Source organism: Excalfactoria chinensis, chromosome 2 (genome assembly GCF_039878825.1).
Source record: "Excalfactoria chinensis isolate bCotChi1 chromosome 2, bCotChi1.hap2, whole genome shotgun sequence".
Classification (NCBI taxonomy): domain Eukaryota; kingdom Metazoa; phylum Chordata; class Aves; order Galliformes; family Phasianidae; genus Excalfactoria; species Excalfactoria chinensis.
In genome coordinates, this window is record NC_092826.1 from 82,304,142 (window position 1) to 82,327,458 (window position 23,317).

General features: G+C 39.7%; 1 protein-coding gene across 4 annotated transcripts in view; it reads left to right on the top strand.

The window, feature by feature from the left end:
* HIVEP1 (HIVEP zinc finger 1) overlaps positions 1 to 23,317 on the top strand; it is a 116,125-nt gene that overhangs the window by 75,591 nt on the left and 17,217 nt on the right. For all 4 annotated transcript variants that reach the window (XM_072328683.1, XM_072328686.1, XM_072328682.1 and 1 more), the window contains 4 exons: positions 4,830 to 10,762; positions 16,957 to 17,090; positions 18,380 to 18,555; positions 20,964 to 21,068. In XM_072328683.1, coding sequence (XP_072184784.1) covers positions 4,830 to 10,762; positions 16,957 to 17,090; positions 18,380 to 18,555; positions 20,964 to 21,068 — 6,348 coding nt within the window. The remainder of the gene's footprint in view (positions 1 to 4,829; positions 10,763 to 16,956; positions 17,091 to 18,379; positions 18,556 to 20,963; positions 21,069 to 23,317) is intronic.

The window sequence follows — 23,317 nt, forward strand, 5'->3', positions numbered from 1 at the left end:
ACCCTAACCTCTGAAATGGTGAGTAACTGCCTTGTGACTGTCCCAGAAAGTATGAAGTACACCACCTGAAATACAAACTGTGATTGGCTTTAAAATTAACTCTAAGATCCTCTCTGTTTGTGCTTAAAACGAAACATTGCACTAGGCTTAATTTTGTTCACGTTTTACTGTTGACTGAGAATGTTTTTATAGTTATATGGGCAGTACATGTAATCACATTGTGGTTTGCTATTGTTTTGTTTTTTTTTAAAACACTTTGGACAAACTGTAATTTCAGGAAAAATACTTGTGGCAGTACTTAGCTTGTATGAAGCTAAGGAGGTCATTTAATAAAAAATAATAATAATAATAATAATAATGAGAGCTTAGTTATGCCCTGCTGCGTTTAATGTAAGTTCTGGTGGCCTTAAATTTGCTGGTTAGACTTATTTCTTTATCTCATAACCATGTTCTTTTACTTATTCATGGAAACAGGCGCAGTGTGGTGATTTATGACTGCTTTGCAATAGTTTCACTGAAATCAAAATTAAATAAGCATCAGGCGTCAAATACAAGAATACTTTGAATATTTTAAAGCACCGGGAAGCTTAGCTTTAATCAGAATAAGATCCTTGGTTACGGTCTCTCTCTTTTGAAGAACCTTCCATCTTTGAATGTCTGCTGTTGGTAATTGTCAGTAACCTTTTGGCCGTGTGTTTAAGATACAATATTAATTCATTAATATTTAAACACATTCAGAAGAGGTTGATTCTGCTTGCGGTTCCCTGGGGGCTGGAGTTCAGGTTTAGGCTCTGAAGTTTAGGTACGTATTTTGGAAGTCTGGTCTTTGTATGCAGTGATCTAAAAAAATCTGCAATATTACGTAAACACAAAAGAGGGCGGAAATTATGGCATTCATTGGACTGTAGGGATATGTCGTGGTTGCTGGCTAAATGCTTCACAGGGTTCTACTGGGAAAAAAAGGGAGTTCGGTGGTTTGCTTCAGTTCTTTAAGTACTAGCGCATAACTCTACTGGAAGGGAGAGAAAGAGAGTGTGTGTTATAATAACTTACAGGCTTTAAGACAGGCAGTTCTGAAAGTTATTTAAACAAAGCCACTGAGATTGTTTTGTCAAGACAATGCCTAGTTTGCCAGCGAATGGTAGAGAAGAAACTCTCAGATCTTTATTGTGCCTCTCCTTTGTTTGCTGCATGAGTTACTTCTCTAAATTGCTATCGACACCATCACACTTGTGTTCTTTTGCTCTATTTACTGTGCGCAGAGCAAAGTTCAGTGAAGAAATTATAGTTGAATAAAGTCATGTTTAGAAATACGAAATGTTTTGAGAGCGGAATTGATATTGAAGGAAAATAATTAGAAGAGAGTCCTGAGAGCAAAGCAGAACAAAGCAAAACCAGGTAGTGTGAGAAAGAGATGCTTTGGTATCTGAAAAGTGATATGTTATGCACAGTGGCATTATTACCTCTCCTCTTAGATTGGGTGACCTGATCCTGTTTGATGACCTGAATAAAGTGCATTTTAGACATCTGATTGAAGTGACTGCACTTGGCAACAAAACTACTTCACCACCTAAAAGGAAGAATTTCTGTAGCAGCTTCACCACCAGTTGAAGGGCTTTGTGAATGCGCGGGGAGGTGAGCAGGGCAGAGCGTGGAGTGGGAAGGAGTAAGAAAAGGAAATCAGCTTTCCTCCCCCCACCTTCCATTTCAGGTTGTTTTGCATTCCCTTTGTTTAGTTTCACCTTGTTGGTTTGTGGCCCTGGTAAGATATTAGCCTCCTGTGGCTCCCAAAGGCACAGGAACATTCAGCATTGTGGGATCCCGTGCTTTCTGCTGCACCTTTTATCTAATCCTGTAGAAATACTGATGCAGCTGATCTCTCTGCAGCCATCTAGCTGCAGGTTAATGACCGCGTAGTGGAATATCTTCAGCTTAAATGGGGAGTACAAAAAGAAGACTTAACTAGAAATCAGGTTATCGAAAATGCTGGTGTTATTTTCATGATGACTTCATGTTTTTAATTACTCACTTGGTAGATTGAAGATAGAAGGTCGTTGTTTGTTTTGTTTTGCTTTGTTTTGTTTTTTAATACTGTCTTTAAGGCGTTTTCAAGCCACACCACATCCTTCAGCCGTGTTGTTGGCTTCCAGTCTCCATCATGGTGCTTTAAAGTATGCTTTTTCCTCTGCACTGTAGCACTGAAGCCCAGGCATGATAGTTATTTAAGAGCCGGAGGCACTGAGGAGAAGCACATCATTTGATTGTTCAATTAATTCATTATAAAACACCCTAGTCTGTCTGCATATGTCTGTTTGTGGCACTTTTATCTTCCTAGTTGTATGTAATCCGCCCAGCTTTCTCCCTAGTGCTCCGTCCAGCACCAACACTGGCAATGTGATGGGTGTGGGGGCGTGAATGTGACAGGATAAAAAGCTGCAGCATGTGCATAAAAGGAACCAAATTACTTACAGTCAATTAACGCGGTCATGCTTCTAAGAGATCACCAAACCATGGCTAAAAGCACCTTTTTTATATAATTATCTTGCTATTTTCTCTCTGATTCATGTAAAATTGTTTTTGTTGTTGTTGTAAAAACATACACAGTAGAGTATCATCAATTTCAAAGAAATTGCCACTAATAATATTAGTGTAAGATGCACGTTTAGGTGGGAAGTGGTAGAAAGTACAAAACATTGTGATAGAAGACAGCTCTGCTTTGAATTTGCTAAATCCAGACTAATACACATAAGTTAAAGCAATGACTGCAAAGTTCATTCAATGGTCAAATGAACAATCAGTACAGAAATTTCTTCCTGGGTGCACAAGATGAGCATGAATTCCCCACAGCCAGCATTTCAGAGGTAGTATTTCTCAAAAGGGATTCTAGCACCTCTGTTACATAATGGCAAAATGCTATAAAGCCCTGTTTTACTCCTCTTCACAGTTAAATTTCCTCTGGTAGGGCTGGGAGAACAATAGGTCAGGTTCCAAAGGACTTCCACATGCGCACTCCATTACGTATAATGTTTATTTAGTAATCTTCCTGTTTGCTGGGAAATCTTCTCAGTAGCCATTTGGTCTACCTGAATGTATGTGTACATTAAGTAGGCAGTGAGTTGAAAATAGGATTTTGAGTTTCCCAAGCTCTGGCCTTAACACACAGTCCAGTTGTGTTATGTTTTTGCACCAGGTAGCCATGTCATCTTCTTATCCTTCTTTTCTCACTGGTCACTTTGTTTTCTCATTCCTAGACAGGCTTTGGGCATGGCCTGAATTCTCTTTAAATGGAGCAGGAATTTCATGCTGGATTTGTCAGCACCAGTATCTCTTGTCAGATACGCATTGTGTGTTGGCTTTCCTCCCACCATGTATAGAAGCCAGCTGGTGTTTCTGCAAGAGGATACTCTGTGCCACTGAAAGGGAGTTGTAGGGTGGATCAGTATTGGGAAATGTGAGTTTTCTCCATGAATCTGCTTGTGAAGTTAACTGTGAGAATCTGTCCACTTGCATATAGTCATAAGGCTTTTCTTACCTAGGAGTGTACGTAAATCTCTGTACCTGAGTACCTCTGTGCACAAGTAACCATGCTACGTGGAGTTAGTACTGCTTCCCAAACTATGTGTGCAGATGAATATTTCAGAGGTATCAGACCTCTTGTCCCATCAGATCTTTACTTTGCGTTGAACTCCGACAATCAGACAAATATGTTTTTTGACTATCAGCCAAACAGTTATAAAAGCTTGAGAAAATGGATTTACACACATTTAATATTTAGCTTTCTCTGCAGTAACTGCCAGTGATGCTAGCTAAGACAGTGGCTGTGATCAAGTGTTTGTGTGCTAGGAAGTAGGTTAAACATAATCAACTGACAGATTGTTTATCTCGGCAGCATCGTATTTAAAGGTACGTAATGCCAGGTAGCTACTGAAAAATAAGTTTGTAAGAATCAACTCTGAAATTGAGTCTAAATGTATTTTTTGTTATAGGGAGTTTGGGCTCTTGAGAAATACATCTGCTTGCTACAAAATTATTCTGCTGAATAATATTTCAAATTGTTTGCTCTTCACTGCGTTCCTGAAGTCCCTTGTGCATACCTGATTAGGTTCAGCAACAAGTGCAGCAAGTAATGAAATAATTCAAATCTAGTTTATTTTGTTTCACGATGCACAAATAGAAAAATCATTGAAGTGTGACTGATTTTATTTATCTGCTGTAGTTGCTCATCTGAAATGCTATTGAAGTTCAGTAACTGGAGGTCTGAAATACAGTATCTGACAGATGGTGTGGGTGGTTTGTGTCATTTCCATGATAAATCTACTTACAAATATAACTATGAGGAAGACGTCTGCAGTGCTTGACTAGTGCAAGATATAGACAGAAAAGGTGACAAAAACAACATGAAAATGGATTTGTGTCTTGGTTCTTCATTTTCCTTCTGCAGTGGTTTCAATTTTTGAGCAAGCGCGGAAGAGAGATTTCTTTTTACTTCATCTTAAAAATGAATTGCTATGAATACTAAAATATTCCTTCAGTAGCCTCTCTTTTATACATTTTTGAAGCCTTTCCTATAGTGAATTACCTTTGTAATGTCTTATGGCATCAAAAAGCATTACACTTGCTAGATGAAAACAAAATAGACCTTTGGTAAGATACATTTACAATTAAAGAAGTATTGGAGGCAGGATATTTGAACAATCCTGTTGCCCCAGGGCTTACTCCGTGAACTGCTCTTACAGTTGAAGCTTAGAGATAATAAAATGGCATAAATGAAAATGTAACTGCATTATTCCGTTTTAATATTCTTTCTTACTGTCTTTGTGTTTTAACAGAAATCACAGATTCTGGTACTAGAGGAAACCCAGATACAATTAAGGGTGTGAAAAGAAAAAAGATTGTGACTGAAAACCATCTAAAAAAAATACCAAAATCGCCTTTGAGAAACCCTACGGAAGCCAAGGTTAAACAAAATGCAGACCCTTCACCGCTGAAAGTTCTTCAGGATGCCTCAGAACATGCCACAGCACAGGATCACTTACCTGTGCAAAATGGAAATCAGTGTACCAAACAAAATGGGGGAGTGCTTAGTAGTGAGATAAGCACTGAAACAACCAAATCTGAGATACCAATGCAGACAAAGCTTACATCAACACATCAGTCCTTAAACTCGAGTAAGAAGACAGTGGAGGATTCTGACGTGAACCAGTTAGGCTTGCCAGAGAAGTCATCTCTCTCCAAGTCCTTATCAAGTAAAGCAAAGACTGACAGTAATGAATGTATTACTTTTGTTGATAGTACATCATCCCCGTGTACACGTACTGCTTTTGATGTCTTATTAAAAGCTATGGAGCCTGAACTGAACACCTTAGCACAAGAGTGTCCCCCTTACGGGATGCAGGTAGAGAAACTGAGACCAAATAAAACTGTAAGCACCTCTGTGAGTCTCGTGTCCAATACCGTGAGCGTCCAGAGTCACTCCGCTTTGTCACAGAATGAGTTTGCAGCTGGACCTCACTATTTCCCATGTACATTAAACAACGTGCGCATAGCAACAGCAGCCAAGAGTGGACAGGCACAGGTCCAGACCATTTCTCCTTCACAGGATCTTGTTACTAAAACCAGTCAACAAAATCACCAGGTTGTTGTGTGTCCAAGTTTCACTGGATCTGTGGTGCAACAGCAGAGCCAAGAAAACCCCAAGCTGCAGCAGATATACAGCATAGCAGTTACTTCGTCTGGTGTTCACACCTCATCTTCCACAGTAACTCAGGTTTTTCCTCAAAACCAGTTAGTAACAAGTTCGTCTTCACCTTTGTCGATTAACACGTCTAGTTCAACACATTTGTCTATAGGTCCCATGTATAATTCAGCCCAGATAGCATCAGTTGTAAACCATGGCGTGGAACAAATATGTAACCTCCTGAAAGACCAGAAGCCTAAAAAGCTAGGGAAGTATGTCTGTGAGTATTGCAATCGGGCCTGTGCCAAGCCCAGTGTTCTCCAAAAGCACATCCGATCCCATACTGGAGAGCGACCTTATCCTTGTGTGACATGTGGATTTTCATTTAAAACCAAAAGCAATCTGTACAAGCACAAAAAATCTCATGCACATGCTATCAAACTTGGACTTGTCCTACAGCCAGATTCTGGTGGTCTCTTCTTATCTCATGACTCAGACAAAGCACTTAGCATTAATTCAGATGTGGAAGGAAGTGGTGAAAGTGAAGATGAAGGCACTGCTGATGAAAGACAAGACGATCAGGAATTGGAACCTGCACAAATAGTGAAAGTCGTTTCAAGTGCAGAAACGTTACAGAAAGAAAGCCCTATTCCACTACGCAATCCAGACTGCATACCGGGTGATTCTTCGTTACGTGATACAGAACCGCAAGTAAGGGCAGCTTTACCGAAAGTAGTAGTTCACCCTGTAAGTGTTTCTCCATTAAGGGCTGATAGCCCCAAAGTAAAAGATCCAGCACCTGAGCTTGCAGCAGCACAGAGAAAAGGAGATTTTAAGGCAACTAATCTTCAGTCAAATTTAACACATACAGCGTCACTCAAAGACAATGACATAAAGCAACATCAGAAAACAGAAACGGGCTCATTAGAGGAGCAGCTGGGATCTGCAGTGGGAGCAGTGCATGCTCAGCTTCAGAGACAGCAGGCAACGGATTGTTCCCAAGAGCAGCAAGGAAAATGTCTTTTGAGCCCTAGAAGTTTAGGTAGTACTGATTCTGGTTATTTCTCTCGTTCTGAAAGTGCTGATCAAACAATGAGCCCACCTGCTCCTTTTGTAAGAGGGCTGCTGACCTCTGAGAAGGATTCAAATAAGAGTTTGCCTTCTGTGCCACGAACAAGTGGAGTGGTAGCTTCAGTGGTGCAAACCGTTTGCGCTGAGAAAAATTTAATTCTTTCTGGCCAAATGCGACCTCCCATGGCAACAAAAACCCTCGAAGAGCGTATCTCGAAGTTGATTTCTGATAACGAAGCCGTTGTGGATGACAAACAGTTAGATAGCGTGAAACCAAGAAGAACGTCTCTTTCAAGAAGAGGAAGCATAGATTCACCAAAATCCTACATTTTTAAGGATTCTTTCCAGTTTGATTTGAAGCCCATGGGAAGAAGAACTAGTTCAAGCTCTGATATACCAAAGTCCCCTTTCACGCCTACTGAAAAATCAAAACAAGTTTTTCTTCTCTCTGTACCGTCTCTCGACTGTTTGCCTATTACACGGAGTAATTCCATGCCTACCACCAGTTATTCAGCAGTACCTCCAAATGTAATACCACCTTCTCATCCACTTCGAGGAAGTCAGTCATTTGATGATAAAATAGGCTCTTTATACGATGATGTTTTTGTATCTGGACCTGCTACCCCACTGAACCAGGGTGGACATCCTCGGACTCTTGTTAGACAGGCAGCAATAGAAGATTCTTCTACTGGTGAAAGCCAAGTTCTTGGACCAGCGCGATCTGTAGAAGAGAGTTACCTGGGATGTAATTTATCAAACGACCCTTTATTGCAGAGGAGCAAGTCCCTGGCACAGGCATCAAGCTTAGAAAAAACAAAGAAGACCCCTCAGGTACGAGGAACGATGTTTGAGTGTGAAACCTGCAGAAACAGGTATAGGAAACTGGAAAATTTTGAAAACCACAAGAAATTTTACTGTTCAGAGTTGCATGGACCTAAAACTAAAGCAGCAATCCGAGAGCCTGAGCATAAAACTGTTCCGAATAGTACACAACCTCAAATTCTGCACTACAGAGTCACTACTTCAACCGGTGTCTGGGAGCAGACGCCCCAAATAAGGAAAAGAAGGAAAATGAAAAGTGTTGGAGATGATGATGACCCGCAGCAGAATGACACGAGTATGCCATCAAAGAATGCTGAAAGCCAAAGTAAGCCAGCAAATTCTTCCAGTCTGTCAAAACATGGAGCAGTAGGACTAACTTCGCAACAACCAAGCAACCTTTTACTTCAGAGTTCACAAATTCAGCTTGTGGCTCAAGGCACAGAACTGCCTGCCGAGACAAAAGTGTCTCCACTTGGTGAAAAGCAGACAAGTTCAGTTTTGCAAGAAAAGGTGGAATTGAAAAGACAAGGGACTGGCATTTCAGTAATACAGCACACCAATTCTCTGAGCAGAAATAGCTCGTTTGAGAAATCTGAGTCCTTTGAGAGAGTATCACCGGTTTCATCTCAAGAGCCCAACAAGGTTGCAAAACACCTCTCTTTGAACACACTTGCAGTCCAAGAGGATAGGCACTCGCATCTGAATGCTTCCCAGCATCAGCAGCCACTGTCATCAGAAGCAGCTAGAGGGGAAGCGCAGGGAAGCCAAATAGTTTCAAATGAGAGAAGCATCCCAGTGCAGCCATCAAGACTTGTTCGCCAGCATAACATCCAGGTTCCTGAAATACTGGTCACAGAAGAACCGGACAGGGACCAAGAAAACCAGTGCAGTGATCAAGAAAAGACAGAAAGATTTAATTGGCCACAGCGCAGTGAAACACTGTCCAAGCTGCCAACAGAAAAACTCCCACCGAAGAAGAAAAGAATTCGCTTGGCTGAAATGGAGCACTCATCTGCTGAATCCAGTGTTGACTCCACGCTTTCGAGAAGTCTAAGTCGAGAAAGTAGTTTGTCTCATGCCTCCAGTTTTTCAGCTTCACTCGACAAAGACGAAATTTCAAAGGTGGAGAATCCTTCCAAATCAGAGCATGTTAGTAAGTCAGCAGAATTCCTTATGATCCCAGCAGGCTCTCACGTTCTGGGTGTGCCTGGCCCTCATTATAGAGAAATGAGGCGCGCTGCATCAGAGCAGATCAGCTGCACGCAGCCCTCAATGGAGGTAGACTACAGGAGTAAGTCTTTTGACTGTGGAAGCATATCTCCATCAAAACCCGCTTCACTTGCAGAGATAGCTGCTCCAAAACTGTCATCTGGAAATGGAGTTACTGGACACGTGCCTCTGCTAGAAAGAAGGAGGGGGCCATTTGTAAGACAAATATCTTTAAATATTGCTCCAGAAAGTAATCCGGTTAAATCAACTTCTTCATTTCAGACAGCCCAGGCTACTGATGTGCCATTTCATAGGCTGCAGACCTCCAGCAAATCCTTGGTGAAGTTTCCTTCAAGTACTCAGCATTCACAGACACCCTCGAGGCCTCACTCAGCAATTCAAAATTGTAATCCAGGTAATATGTCTTTGGTTCAGCAGCCTCTAGATCATGTTTTGAATAATCAAGGACAAACATCTTCAGTGCATCAGCTTTCCCAGACCTCTACCAAAAAATCAGCCCAGGGGGAACTAGTGAACACGAACACACTTTCTTGTCATCCTGATGAGAAGAGAGATTGCTTTGCTCCAAAATATCAACTCCAAGTTAAAACATTACATATAGGTCAGACATACTCTTCAAAATTACTAAAAAATAATCTATCAACTCAGTCTGTCTCAAGCCACGTTGGGGTAGACCAGAACATTCCCTCTTTTGAGCTGCAGGCTAAACTGTCTGACAGCATGTCTAACCCATACTCTGTGCCTCCTCTAAAACAAATTATCCCGAACAACTGCAACAGTCAGTTACATCAGATTCCTCCTTTCGTAGTTCCTGTCCGTATTCACAGTAGTATGCCATCATACGGCTTTGCAACTGTTACACCCCTTCCTCACATTTTGGTGACTCAGGATCAGGTGAGCCAGTCTGCTTCCAAAACAAATGCTGTGAGCGTGCCAACGCTTGAGGGCAAAGCTCAGCTGCCAAAATCTCACAAAGATCATAAAAGGACTTTGCCAAATTCATTTGAATTTGAAAATCCACTACCAGAAAGTGGAACCAGAATCTCACCTTTGTCAAACTCTTTGAATATTATTCAGAAAGTGCCAGTAAGTGGACTCTTCCCTCAACAAGAAGCTACGGCTTCAAGTAAACGAATGCTTTCCCCGGCCAACAGTTTAGATATTGCCATGGAAAAACAACAGAAACGTGTTAAAGATGAGAATGGAGCTGCCTGCATGACAGAAGCTAGGCCACTGCATCCACTGAATGTTCGATCTAATGACCCTGCTGGTAAGCAAAAGAAACCTGTTTTGGTGAGACAGGTTTGCACCACAGAACCTCTTGAAAATCACCCCTTAGATCCTGATGGTGTTGCACAGCATGAAAAAAGCAGCAAAGCCAGTACTTCAGACCTGCTGTTGCCTAACCGTCATTCATCTGAAACTGGAGCTTCAGAAACTCTGAAGGAATCATCAGAATCAGAAGACCTTAAATCTTCAGCACCACCAGTGTTTGTTGTTAGAAAACCGTCTGAACCATCTCCAGCGAGTAGCCAGAGTTCTATCCTAAAGGCAGTGAACAGCAGTCAAGAAAGAAGGTCCCCAGGTCATAGTCATGAGAGTGAGGTAGTCAATAGCCAGGGCCAAGCAAAGCTACTGACTACACTAGCTGTGGTGAATGCAGGAGAAATACAGCGGTTGTCATTTCCAAGCCTCAAGACCTCAACAAGTTTTACCTGGTGTTATCTCTTGAAAAGGAAACCACTACACCTGCTGCAAAATGATCAGAAGATTTCAGCCTACTCTACGTGGACCATTAGTCCTAGCAATCCCAATCCACTAGGCTTGTCAACAAAGGTAGCTCTTTCTCTCCTCAACTCAAAACAGAAAGTGGAAAAACCGCTATACACTCAAGCAAGAACTACTCATCCCAGGTCAGATATACTGGTCTACTCAAGCAAGTGGAAGAACGGCTTAACCAAGGTACTTAATCTATGCTCAATGTCTATTTATCATCTACAGAGGATTTGCTTTGGAAATCATGCTTCTTCATATTTTGGAGAATGCAATATGCCTGACATGTATAATATATGTGCTTATTTATTTCAGTTATGCTGGATCAAACCGCTAAGGAGATCCAAAGTAATTCCATTAAGAAACCTCTTCATAAACATTTATCTCTTTTCATGGAAATTAGTTCCTGGATTTAAATAAATCTGTATACGAAGTATTTATTATGGCAGGAATGCATTTGGCTATTTTTTAAGTACAGGGTATATAACAAAAGTAGTTATGGTATAAGTATTTTTTTAAACACAATTTTAAAAAGGTTAATTTCAGATGTTACTTGCATATTTTGCCTTAAAAATCTGCTGGTATTTTCTGTTACAAGAGAGTGCTTAGAGTGAACAGGTGTCCATGGATACGTAGTAAAGATATTTTTCACCATTGCTGATCATTTAGTGTGGGAAGAACAGTGTACCACTTCCCTTTCTCCCACCTAGGTTAGCTGACAGTGTGAAATGTTGCCAAAAATAATTAAGTTTAAAACAAAATTGCAGCTTCCATTTAAACACTGACAACTTCTTAGATCAATATGAATCCAAAAATGCTATTAAGTCTTGCGCATTGGAATATACTCAGGGTAATGTTCGTGATGTACATAAAACATTATGTAATTCCACAGTCAAATGTGGTTTTATTTAGTTCACCACCTTAGGGCTGCAAGAATATCAGCACGATTTCATTACTGAGCCATGTGGTGATTTGTGTTGAATTTGGCTTTCTTGCATAATTGATATGCCTCTGTGAATTGGTAACTTGGCCCTGTAGTATGGCAGTGGGTGTCAGTGTCTAATGGATCAAGTGCTAGCTTGCAGTGGCTCACCTGTTGAAGCCATACAGCTTACTGAGGAGAGCCTTGGTGTACAGAGTGGTTTTGTGCTCTTCTTTCTCCTCTGCTATGCATTGGGTTTGCTTGTTTCTATGCTTCTCTTCTAAACCTGCAAAAATTGAGGGTAGGCCACAGAGCACTGTTTCTTCAGAATCACTCGGAGGCTGCCTAGGGCATATAAACCATGTATAAACCATTTGGGAGGTAAGAGCAATTGTAATTATTGCTTGCAGTCTGCTGTCAGAAAGTCTTTCTGGGCATCGGGCTGGGAATCAAGACCCATAGGGCATGCAGTCACTCTAGAGGAAGCATACCAGAGCCTTGGGAAAAGATGTATGTTCCTGATGATGTTCAGTGATGAAGGCCAATGTTGTTACAGGTCACAGCAGAATGTTCCTGTGTTTGCTAAATGCTTTGCTAAAATAGAGTTGTCAGTGAGGAAAAGAGCTGCAAGATGGGAAACTGTGTGTAAGAAGAAGAAATAGTTTCAGAATTACAGGAAGATTTGAGATGATATCCAGAAACCCTTGTGGCCAAAAGAACATTAGGGTTAAATCTGGGACATCTTGATATCAGTGAGAGATTTCACTAACGTTCATACTGGAGGTCCAAACTTTTATTTTCTGTATGACACATTAAATAGACTGCTGACTTGGTGCTAGTGACCTGAAGTACTGGTTCCCTATTAGCATGTCTCCTTTTGCCTGAACTCATATCAGCTTTTTCGGCTTACTTCCTTGTATGTTCTGTGAGATGTACTTAAATAGTGCTTAATTAAAAAACAAATCCTTATGTATAGTTGAGCATTTTATTCTAAGGAAGGCAAGGCTCTCTTTAGTTTTGTCATTGACTCACATTTATTTTTAAAGAATGGTCTATTAGTAGAAATTCTCATGTAACAAAGCTGTTGCGTGCTTCACAAAGAATAAATTTTGTCAACAAACAAATTCTGTTTAGAATATAAATAATGGATAACAATATTCTGAAAAATATTTTGACAGCAGCCTTTTAAACACTTTAGGAGTTCTTAAGTGCTGTAATAGGCAGCTGTCAGGTACATTTATACTGCTTCTTCCACAAAAGAACCATAGTTATTAATCTTTCTTCAGTCTTTCTTGCTGACATTTTGAATGAAGCATGCTGGCACGGTGAAGATGAAGAGTTTTGAAGCTCTGCTTGGGGCTGATTTGCAGGTTTCCCTCAGTCCCATTACATAGGAAGAAATGACCAATTAAAGTTTAAATGGCATCTCAGATTGTATGAGCAAGGTTTAGAATGGCAGGAAGAAAAGAAATCAAAGGCTTGATAGGCACTATGACCTAAGACCTCCAGAGTTTGCCTCGTTTTATTTCAGTGACTCATTCAGCAGTATTTCAGCCGTTTGCCAGGATGATGAATATGCTGTTAGAAGGCAGCTCTGTATTACTAATCTCCAGCTAGACCTGGCAATGGAATGGCAGGTGCCCTCATGGAAGTGTCTAGTTAGTGTCATCATAGAAGCTGACCTGGATGAAAACAAAAACTAACTTCCCTATCCTGTTCCTGCCCGTTAATTCTCTCTGTGGCTTTTCTAATAGACAACATGGGCAGTCCTTTGGGAAGTTAATATTCCGTTTTAAAAAGACAATGAGAAAAGAAAACAAATTAACGAAGTAATTCTCTTGTTATCTCCAAAAAAGAAAAGGAAGAACGAGAGAAAAATGTGATTGATTTCTTGCTTAAAAGCTTGGCAGAGCACCAAGATCCTTGGAGAACCGCAGTTTGGGCTGCCAGTTTTCTGGGGTTTGCGACCATTGTTCGGATGTTTTTTCAAATGATTTTCAGTTTTAACCCTGACTGGACAGACAGATCCAAATACTGTTATCATACAGTATATAAATAATAACAGAAAAGTGGTGCTGTTGGCCCTCACCTCTTCTCACACAATCACAACCCTTTCCGGTGCGCCGTGCAACATTCTTCTGGGGTGACTGTGTCTGCAGATCTCACAAAGATAAAGTGACTTCATGAGCAGTTTTGCCCCCAGAACCTAGTTGTGTTTACTGAGAGCTCACGTTGTTGCATAACCACTACTAATCACTGCCACAAACAAGGCAGTTCTTTCAACAGTGGGAAACGAAGAGACATGTGAGCAAAATGCAAACAAGAAGGAACCCCAGCATGTTGTTTGCTCTTCACAATTCACTGCTCAGAGGCAATAGGTGAAGTTGCCACGTTCCAGTGATTCATAGAACAAAGCACAAAATGGTTCGGTGAAAGAAGTTTCTGGAATGAATGCAGCATGATAAATTGTAACATGGGGTTCACCTGGATGGAAAAGGCTTGTTTTATCTCCTTGTTCTTTTTCCCCTTTCCCAAATGTTTTTGTTGCCTGAAATCATTGGCGTGGTATCAGGGGCTCTTTCTCTAGCCTCTGCATTGGTTCTGGCTTCTCTCTCTGAGATGAGTGAGTAAAGTTTGGAGTATGCCAGTATGAAGATCTCCCAGTGTAAACAGGCTGAAGAATGGAAAGTTTCTACTGACTGGAAAGCTTTCCTTTCTTGGATAATGAGCCGCAGCAGTCCAGCTCACCGCTGGAAAGTAGTTAAATGCAGAAGATTTTTATGTGTGAACTCGTAAAAGTTTAAAGATATTAAAAACATTTCCCTCAAGTGGCTTTGTGCCAGTGGGAAAATATATATATATGTTGAGTAAATACTATAATCTGAAATTTCTAACTTCAGTGATTCAGGCTCCAAGCATGTTTGGCTTTTCTGGTGTTGTTATTTATTTATTTTTTTTCCAAGGGATGTTTTAAAGTACCAGAAGTATCTACTGAACTCTGGTCTCTGGGCAGCCCTAACTGCAGGTTTTTTCCAGTTTTATACCAGTATTTGGAGACTGTGAAATTGGATCAAAACGAATAAAGTAGAAGTGAATCATGGTCTTTGTCCCTATGGTAGGAGAGAGAAAACTGTGCTAGAAATGGAAGCTGTAAGCAGTTGTGGAGAGGAGAGGAACATTTTAAAACACAGCCGTTTTTCTGCCCTTCCCACTGGCATGTGTGGGGTGTTCCTAGGTTTTAGGTGAGGTATGATAAAGAATGTTCAAGCAGGAAACCCATGCTGCTTAGAAACTGATTGCGCCTAGAGATTGACAGGGGAACAAAATCCTCTTCAATGTGGAAATCTTCTGAAAAATTAAGCATGTTGTTCTTCGTTACCTGTGAGCACCTCTGTAGATTTCTTTGGTTAACTCAGTGTTTCTATCGGAGTGTTTCTGGGAAGGCAGTATTTTTCATGTTGAAGACACTGAAACGGCTGCTAAAAGTAGCATATAACCAGTAAATTAAAGTACATCAGTGGGAGGTAGATAGTAATTTGAACATGTTAGCTTGTCTTATCTCTGTACATAATTGTGTGTATTAAAAAAAAAAAAGAAGTGGGTGGAGGGGAGGAGAGAATCCTGGAGGTATTTAGCCTGGTGTTAGCTTTTGCACTCTAAGTACTTTTGTGAATACATAATATATTATAACAGTATTTCACCTCAGATTATATAATGACACGAACCCAATACATTTGAAATCTTTATTATTATTATTTTTTTCTTTGTCTTTTTATTATTGAAATTGAAATGTGGAAAAAATGTTTAGCATTTAGCCTTGATCAGTTGCTTAATGATCGCATTATTCCAGCTTCAGGGAATATTTATGTGGTATTGGATTTATTGCGTATGTTCTGTTTTTTACACTACTCTTTTCCTTGTTAAACTATAAATATCACCTGTTTACTCTTCGTTTGCAGTGGAAACTAAAGCAATTCATGTTCTAGATAGTATTACAGGAACTATGACATAGTTGAGTTTCAACTGCTAGAGCAAGCTCATCTTCTGGTATTTCTTATCCTAAACATCACCTCCTTCCACTTTGTATGAATACTGTTAAAACACGTAGGGTGAAATTTCTTTCTTCCTACACACAAGCCTGGTTGTCACTTATGCCTTGGTAGGACTGCTCATATGCTTGAAAATCCAGCCCAAATCAATGTCAGAACCATGTGAACGCATATGGCTTGGAGCTGTACATGCAAGCCTGTGCATATTCCTAGGTCTTTGAATCTGATAGGCAGTCACTTTTCCTTTAGTTGGTGTTAATTCCTCATCAGCCACGTTGCACCTCAGAGGGGAAGATGGATGCTGAGATCTTGGGGTAGATGATGAGCAGGGACCAGGTCCCAGAACTTCAGTGCTTGTAATGCATCAGTCATTTCGAGTCAGCCAACGAAGCCATTCCTCTTGGCAAGAATTCTCAAGCTTGCAGCATTAGACTTTATAATGAGTAGAAAACATAAGGCCAGTCTTTTTTCTCCCATCATTTTATTCACTTATCAATATGAGCAAACGTGGCAAGTATGCCAGCTATGTGGGTAGAACAGTTTATAAATACAGCAGTAATAATTGCTGGCTAATTGGATCTTTCCTTCATTGTTGCCCATTTTATAAATATCCTAGACTCTGGAAGGAGTAGATGTTATTTGGCAATTTTTATTTTTTTATATATATTTAAGGGGGGAAATTTTCATTAATAATCAGAGAAAATTAAGAAACATGTTTTTGTTCTGCTAGACCACTCTTATGCTTTCTCTTATAATTTGGTCTGGCAGTGAGGATTAGCCATGGAGTCCTGCTCTGGAAGGGTTCTGGTTGTTCATTAATAACCTTGCCAAACAAAACAGACAATACCCACACCACAACGGGAATATATTGTAAAAGATACTTGAAAGCAAATATGTTACTAGTTAGTACCTCCCATTAGTATTCCCTTTTTCTTTATTGCTGGGCCACGGGAAATGAGTTCCTCAGTGGTGGGCTTCCTTCTCTATCCATGTCCCTTGTAGGCAATGGGCAGCTGGAGCTGTGAGGGTGCTACTGAGATGTCATGGAACTTGAGCCTTGAGGAGAAAACATCACTAATTGTCTGTGAGCTAAAAAAAGGTCACCTGTACCATCCCAAAGGACAGAAGAGGCAACTCCTGCTGTTGATTCAAAGCATTTCAGTTTTCCAGCAGTACATAATCTCCATATAGATTTGCCACTCCATTAACAGAGTCAGCGTGTAGTAGAAAAGAATTTTAGTGAAAGATGTTTTTTGATTCTTGTATCTTAAAATATGTTAAAATAATCAGTTATTATAATGGTGTTTTGTGAAGGGAGTTATGCATTTATTCCTAATGCTTTACATATTTGAATGGTGCATGAAAGATACTAATTTTAATGATAAATGTATGAATATCTCATTTTCTTTCAGCGAGCGTTAAATAGGAAAAAAATAACTGCATCTGAATTCAGCAATAAGGAAAGCTCCGAATCGAGCACTGAGCATGATAAAGAAAATTCCTTTATCAAAAGCGAACCAAGAAGGGTGAAAATCTTTGATGGAGGGCAAGTATTGTACTTTATATACTAGATATTGCTGGGAAGATACTTTATTGTGATTTTAGACCTTGCAGAGATGTTGCTTCCTGTTAAGATTTATTTTAAACAGCAGTTCCCATTCTGTGGTCTGTGAAAGTTGGTTTATGCTTCTGTGAAAAATGGAAATTCATCAGAAGCATGGAGCCATGAGAGTTGGGAAAGAGTAATGAAATAGAGAACAATAGGCGGCGTGATTCATTTTTTTCCAAAGGGCAAACATTAATCAGCAGTAAAGGCAGCTAGATACAGCCGTAGATGTAAATTCTTTTCCTGTATTTCTCTTCTGTGACAAATAATGTGTATTCTACAGTAAGCTAGTGAAATTGTAGCCAGAGAGGACACAGTCCAGGGGCTCAGCAGCAGGCTGCAGTTCAGTTGCTGTCTGGCAGTTTGCTGTGGTATATGAAGGCTGCAGAAGTCCTGATTTGAAAAGTGCCATGGGAATATTTACTGAGTCCTAGTCCATGCACTGCAATAGTTTTAAATCAGTTGCCTGGTCTGAATAATAGTTGCTTTAGATTTAACGGCAATGTTGTACCATGTACAACGTCTTATAAAATGAGATTTATTGTAGAAGGGCGTGCCAATAACACTGGTAAAAGTTTGGGCACAAATGGAGCATATTTTATTGTTCTGGTAATTGGTAACAGTCTGTAAGGCTTTCCATTTACAGGTTTATAGTTTGAGCCCAGTCTGGGTCAGCAGGTAGGCTATTGCCAGCCACCCCATGCCTCTGCACAGCCCCAAATGTTACAGGGACCAGGTTACAAAAGCTAAACATTTGGCATCCTTGAGCAGAGAGATGAAACGTTGGGATTGCATCAGGGACTTTTTCCATCAAGAGATGGTCCCAGTCGGCTGAGCATGAAGTGCATTAACGGAGATTTTGAAAGACTTTCCCACAGTCACAACTGATGTTGTTCCTTCTCTGTATCCATCATGAAGCCTCAAATATACTCCTTTAAGGCTCTCTTGTGGTCCTCAAACTCACTTCCAAGAGCTGACTCTATAGAAGTACGATCCTGTGTTGTGAATTTGAAATCTTGAAATGGTTAGTCTCAAATGGTGCCTTTATTTCAAAAGATACACCATTGATTCTAAGCAAGTTCATGATTGTTAAGTTTAACAAATAAATGCATGGGTTGTTTTTATGTTGTTTTTTTTTTATAGTTTCTTTAATTTGATAGATTATGGTTTCTAACTACATTTTTTTTTCCCCAACTACAATTGCCTTATTCTTGTGGTGCTGTTACTAGGTACAAATCAAATGAAGACTATGTGTATGTTCGGGGGAGAGGAAGAGGGAAATATATTTGTGAAGAATGTGGAATACGTTGCAAGAAACCCAGTATGCTGAAGAAGCATATTCGCACACATACAGATGTCCGTCCTTATCACTGCAATTACTGCAACTTCTCCTTCAAAACTAAAGGTAGAGGCACTTCTCTGTGTACATTTTTCCCCTCTTTTCCTTCTGTGTTACAGCCCAGTTCTTCTCAAATCTGGCTGCCAATGCTCTAAAGAAGTTATCTTGCTGTGGAGTTTTATTGTCTAATGTTTACCAGTGTTTGCAGTCCCTTGTCTGCCTGTTCAGATAATCATGTTGTTTATATGAACAAACTGTGAGGCAATTTGTGGTAGGTTAGAAACTTAAATGGAAAAGGAAAATACGGGAGTATGGTGAAAGCTAGGTCTCATCCTAAGCAAAGATAGGAACACAATTTTAATTCCCCACTGATTATTTGGACATATGACGTGGGCATATTTTATGCTCCTATTTAGCACTCAACAAATTATTGTATTGTATTAAAATGGTTTTTAGACCCTGGAAGAATGGAGTTTATTTTCCTCCTTAATCTTCTGAGACCCAAAGATGGTGTTTAAAGTCTGTTTACAACAGTACTTAAACACATCCCAATTTAAATATGGATATTAAACAATGGTAGATCCAGGACTTGTAATAAATAGAAGAGCTGAGGTATGTACACAGCCAAAAGACTTAGTGAAAAGTTCTAAGCGGTCACATTTTTTTCAGCTTTGAACATCATTCAGGTATGCTCTCCCCAGCTCTAACCTCGGTAACATTCGTATTTACAGGGTTTGAGACTACTCAGCATTTAGGTAGAAAACTTCACAGGACTGCAGAAAATAGGATTGATAGTCTTCAGATGTGTGATGAACTAACATTGCCTCCTTACACCTTAGGGCATCATGTTGCTTTGTTGCACTGTCTTTAAAATTAAATGCAGGATTGTGAACCCAATAAATCCTGATGAGGATTTTTGCATAGTAGGCTTGCTGGCCCTATTACATTAATTAAGCAGTGCCCTTTTAAAATTCTCACATGCTTCATTTGTAGAAGGTACTTGTACTTGCTACATGTTCTGCCTTTGCTAACCATGACTGTTGCCACTGCTAGCAAAGTTGGACCTGGATCTGGATGCTTGACATTTGGTATACTACCTCTCATGAAAAGACAGTGTAGGCAATAATTTCACACAGCAAGTAAGGCCAAGAATTTTGCTATTTGTGAGCCAGTAGCAATGCCACATAGCTTCATAACGATCATTTCAAAATCTGGAGTGAAATCCTAGTCTTCTTTCAAAGTAGGAATTAAATATTCCACAGCCATAGAAGCATTTCGCCTGCTATAATTTCTTCCATTTAAATACCTCAGATAAACTGGATTTCTTTAAGATAATGTAAAGTCTGAAGTAGACTGTTAGTTATGATAATATACGTAGATTGCCCCAAAAGTACTGCCTCCTATTCATTTCCATGGAAACTACAACAGATACAAAGAGCACAGCCACAATATTTTATAGAGCAAATTCTCAGCTACAAAACACTACTTTTCAAGTCACCACCATTGGCTATGCGTTTTGGCCAGTGACCAACAAGAGCCTGCATGTTGCGCTTGTAACAATCTGCTCGTAACATAAAGGTTTGCCAAGCATTGAAGAATGTCAATGGATTTCTTCCTCTTAGAGGAATTCATTGACACACTTCTGCTTCATCTGCACTTCCATGTCAGTTGTCATTTTGTCAGGCTGCCCCTTTGCTGCCACCTGTCCCATAGCAGGAAGATGCAATGGGATATCAGTGGGAATTCTGGTTCAAATTCTACTGCCATACCACCAATATCTGTCTAGGGTGTTGTGGCCCAACAGGATAAAATAGGAGGCATTGCTTTTGGAGTGGGCCTCATACGTTTCACATATTCATCATTTAAAACTCTGTTTTTAACTTCTATCTTTTTCTTGATGATGTTGCCATACTTTGTCTCTTCTTCTTAAGGAAGAGGGAATAGCAGCTCATGAAGCTCCCCAAGCATTATGAGTTCACCTCTGAAATTCAGAGCAAACATTTTTGGGCTCACATTTTGAATAACATTATTGTGTTTGTTTAAGTTGTCAGTGGAAATAAGTATGCTGAAATAGAATCCATACAGTACAAAAAGAACTGCAAGATATGAACTTTAGTTCCACATAGTCGTTTTCTGTCAGTATTATTTTGAAGACTAGATTAGTCTTTCACATTTGCCAGAAACAAATGACTTTTTTTACACATATGCAAAATGCATAATCTTCCATAATTTCCATTTTATTCTATCTTATCTTGGTGAAGAACTGAGCCAGAGGCTCAGTAGCACTGAGGATGATGAACCTGCCATAGCCCTTGTCAACTTACATTGAAGGGCAAGGCTCTGCCAGATGTGAACTCAAATTATACACATGGTTGTAAATGTAGCTGAATGATGTATGGACATGCTGTGTTTATATCACCATACATTTGTGTAGGCAAAGAGCAGTTCATTTTTGCTTTTATTTGTTTCTTAAGGAAATTTGACAAAACATATGAAGTCAAAGGCACATAGCAAGAAGTGCATGGATTTGGGAGTCTCGGTAGGCTTAATAGATGACCAGGATGGAGAAGAAGAATTTGGTAAGAATTTAAATCTTTTCTTTGCTGCATTGTTGGATTTATTTCATTGTCGCCCTTTATTACCCTTTTTTTCTAGAGTGCAGGAAAAAGATACAGAGAGGAAAGTCTTAGAATGTAGCCAAAGGGAGCAAGAAATACTGGAAAAACCTTCCCCAAAAGAAATGATGAGCATATGCTAAAGATATGTTGCTGCTGAATTTTTCACAAAGTGTTATGCAGTTTAACTTTACCCGTTTCACAGATAAATCTGAGAAGATTGAAAATACCAGAAAAACAGCTGTTTGGCTAGGAAAAAAATAGTAAAATGTAAAATAGTTTTGCATAAAATTGTCAAATCTTTGAATACATGTTTTGTAAATTGTATCACTAATTCACTACCCAGAACTATAAATATTTGCTGAGTGCTTTGCATAGGCTTTTTAGGGAGGCTGATGATCTCCTGGTGTAGAGTGCTGACCTGCCTCACAAATATGAATGGGCATAAATCAATAAGAAGAAACAGGAGTTTTTCATCTGGATCTGTTCTACCCTTCCATTAGCACCAAGAGCATTATCAAAATCATTTGCTAGTAACTGAAATTGTGTAAGTCCTACATACCAAAACAGCTCTGCTGAAATGGAGGTGAGATTGAGGAGAGCTGAGGAGGGCCGCACTGTGTTCACGTGGGTTTTGCTCAGCACGTTAAGAAATGTATCTGTACCAGATGCAGTGAGATGTATGTCAGGACTGTGTGCTAGCGCTTTCCTTGGGGGTCTTGGCACGTCTCGGTGCAGCGGTGGATTTTTCTTCATGCTCCTGCTTTTCAGCAGCAGTGTGAGCTTTGCATTGAATTTTTCTTCTTTAAGTGAAATAGTTTATTAGATTGCCGGGTGAGGTTTTGAGAAGAGAAAGCAGTGGCGATCTTCATTTAAACAATAAAGGGCAAGAAAGATGAATGCACTTGCTCCCATATGACAACTGCTAGCAGAATAAGCGAGTTGGCTTGAATCTAATTCTAAATAATTCTGGGAATATGACTCAACTAGTGTGATTCAGTAGTGCACTAGGTACCAAGAAATCTGCTTTTTCCTTTTTTAGCATTGTTAGATATATTCCTTTTTGGTATCCTCCTTTGCAATTGAGGTACCAAAAAGAATAACACAGAAGGTAAGCAACAGTACAGCTTGCGGTCCTTAGCTCAGACACAGACAGTGTTCATTAACATTTTCAGCCTTCACATGAGGGAAAAATTATCGTGACTCCTTTAAGCACTGTTCTGTAGGTTTGTTTAATTGGGTTTTGAATAACACCAGGTGTATCTGTTTCCTAGGAAATGAAAACATTGTATTGATTAATAAGTTGATATTCCAAGTTAACACACGTTTGCTATTTAGTATAATGGTAAACGCTCCAAATGTTAACAGATTATCTGTAATACCCTATAGAAAAAAAAACACTTCAAGCAGTTGTCGAAAGATGGATTTTCTTTGGCTGTAGGACTACATAACTGAAAGACATGGAGTCCTTACATATAGTATAATGGTTTATTACAGGTGTGTGTAACTATTCCATAAACAAACCTTTTTTCCTTGAGAAATAATTTTTATTTCAGTGCAGAAATTAAGAAGTTAGTATTCTCTTTTGGGGAGAAATAAACAAAAGCCACAAAACAAGGCAAACCATCACCAGGATTTGCCATATGAATCCACGAAGTTCTTCCAGATATTGAATTGTAAGGCTGCAGTGCATTTTTTTTATCAGAACAAAACAGGTAACACTTCCTTTTTTGTCTTTTTTTTTTTTTAAACTAAGAACTCAGAAACAAAAAACAACTTGATGGTAAAGTCCCTGTCTTCTGTAAATGATACCCACAGGAAAACCAGCTGTTCAGGACAAAACTTGGCATAAAAAAGTCCCATCCAAGAGGCAGGGTAATTAAGTCCATGGTAAACACATGTCTATCCCAGCTAGACCAGTCCAGCCTCTCCAGCTGCCACACAACACAGTGCATTTACAATTATCCATGGACATTCAATGAGTAGCTCAACATTTCAAACATATGATTGAATATTTCACCTTACCTAGCCATGCTGGAGGGTGTTTCTCTGGGTAACTCAGAAACTTGCTTGTTGGCCTGTCTTTAAGGCAAAGAAGAGGAAGAAAAGAAGTGTGAATTATTTCCACGCGAGCTTTTTAAATGTAGGTGGTTCTGCTGCGCTCTCTGAAATGCTGTACGTACTAATTTTATTGGCCACATTTGAAATGCAAG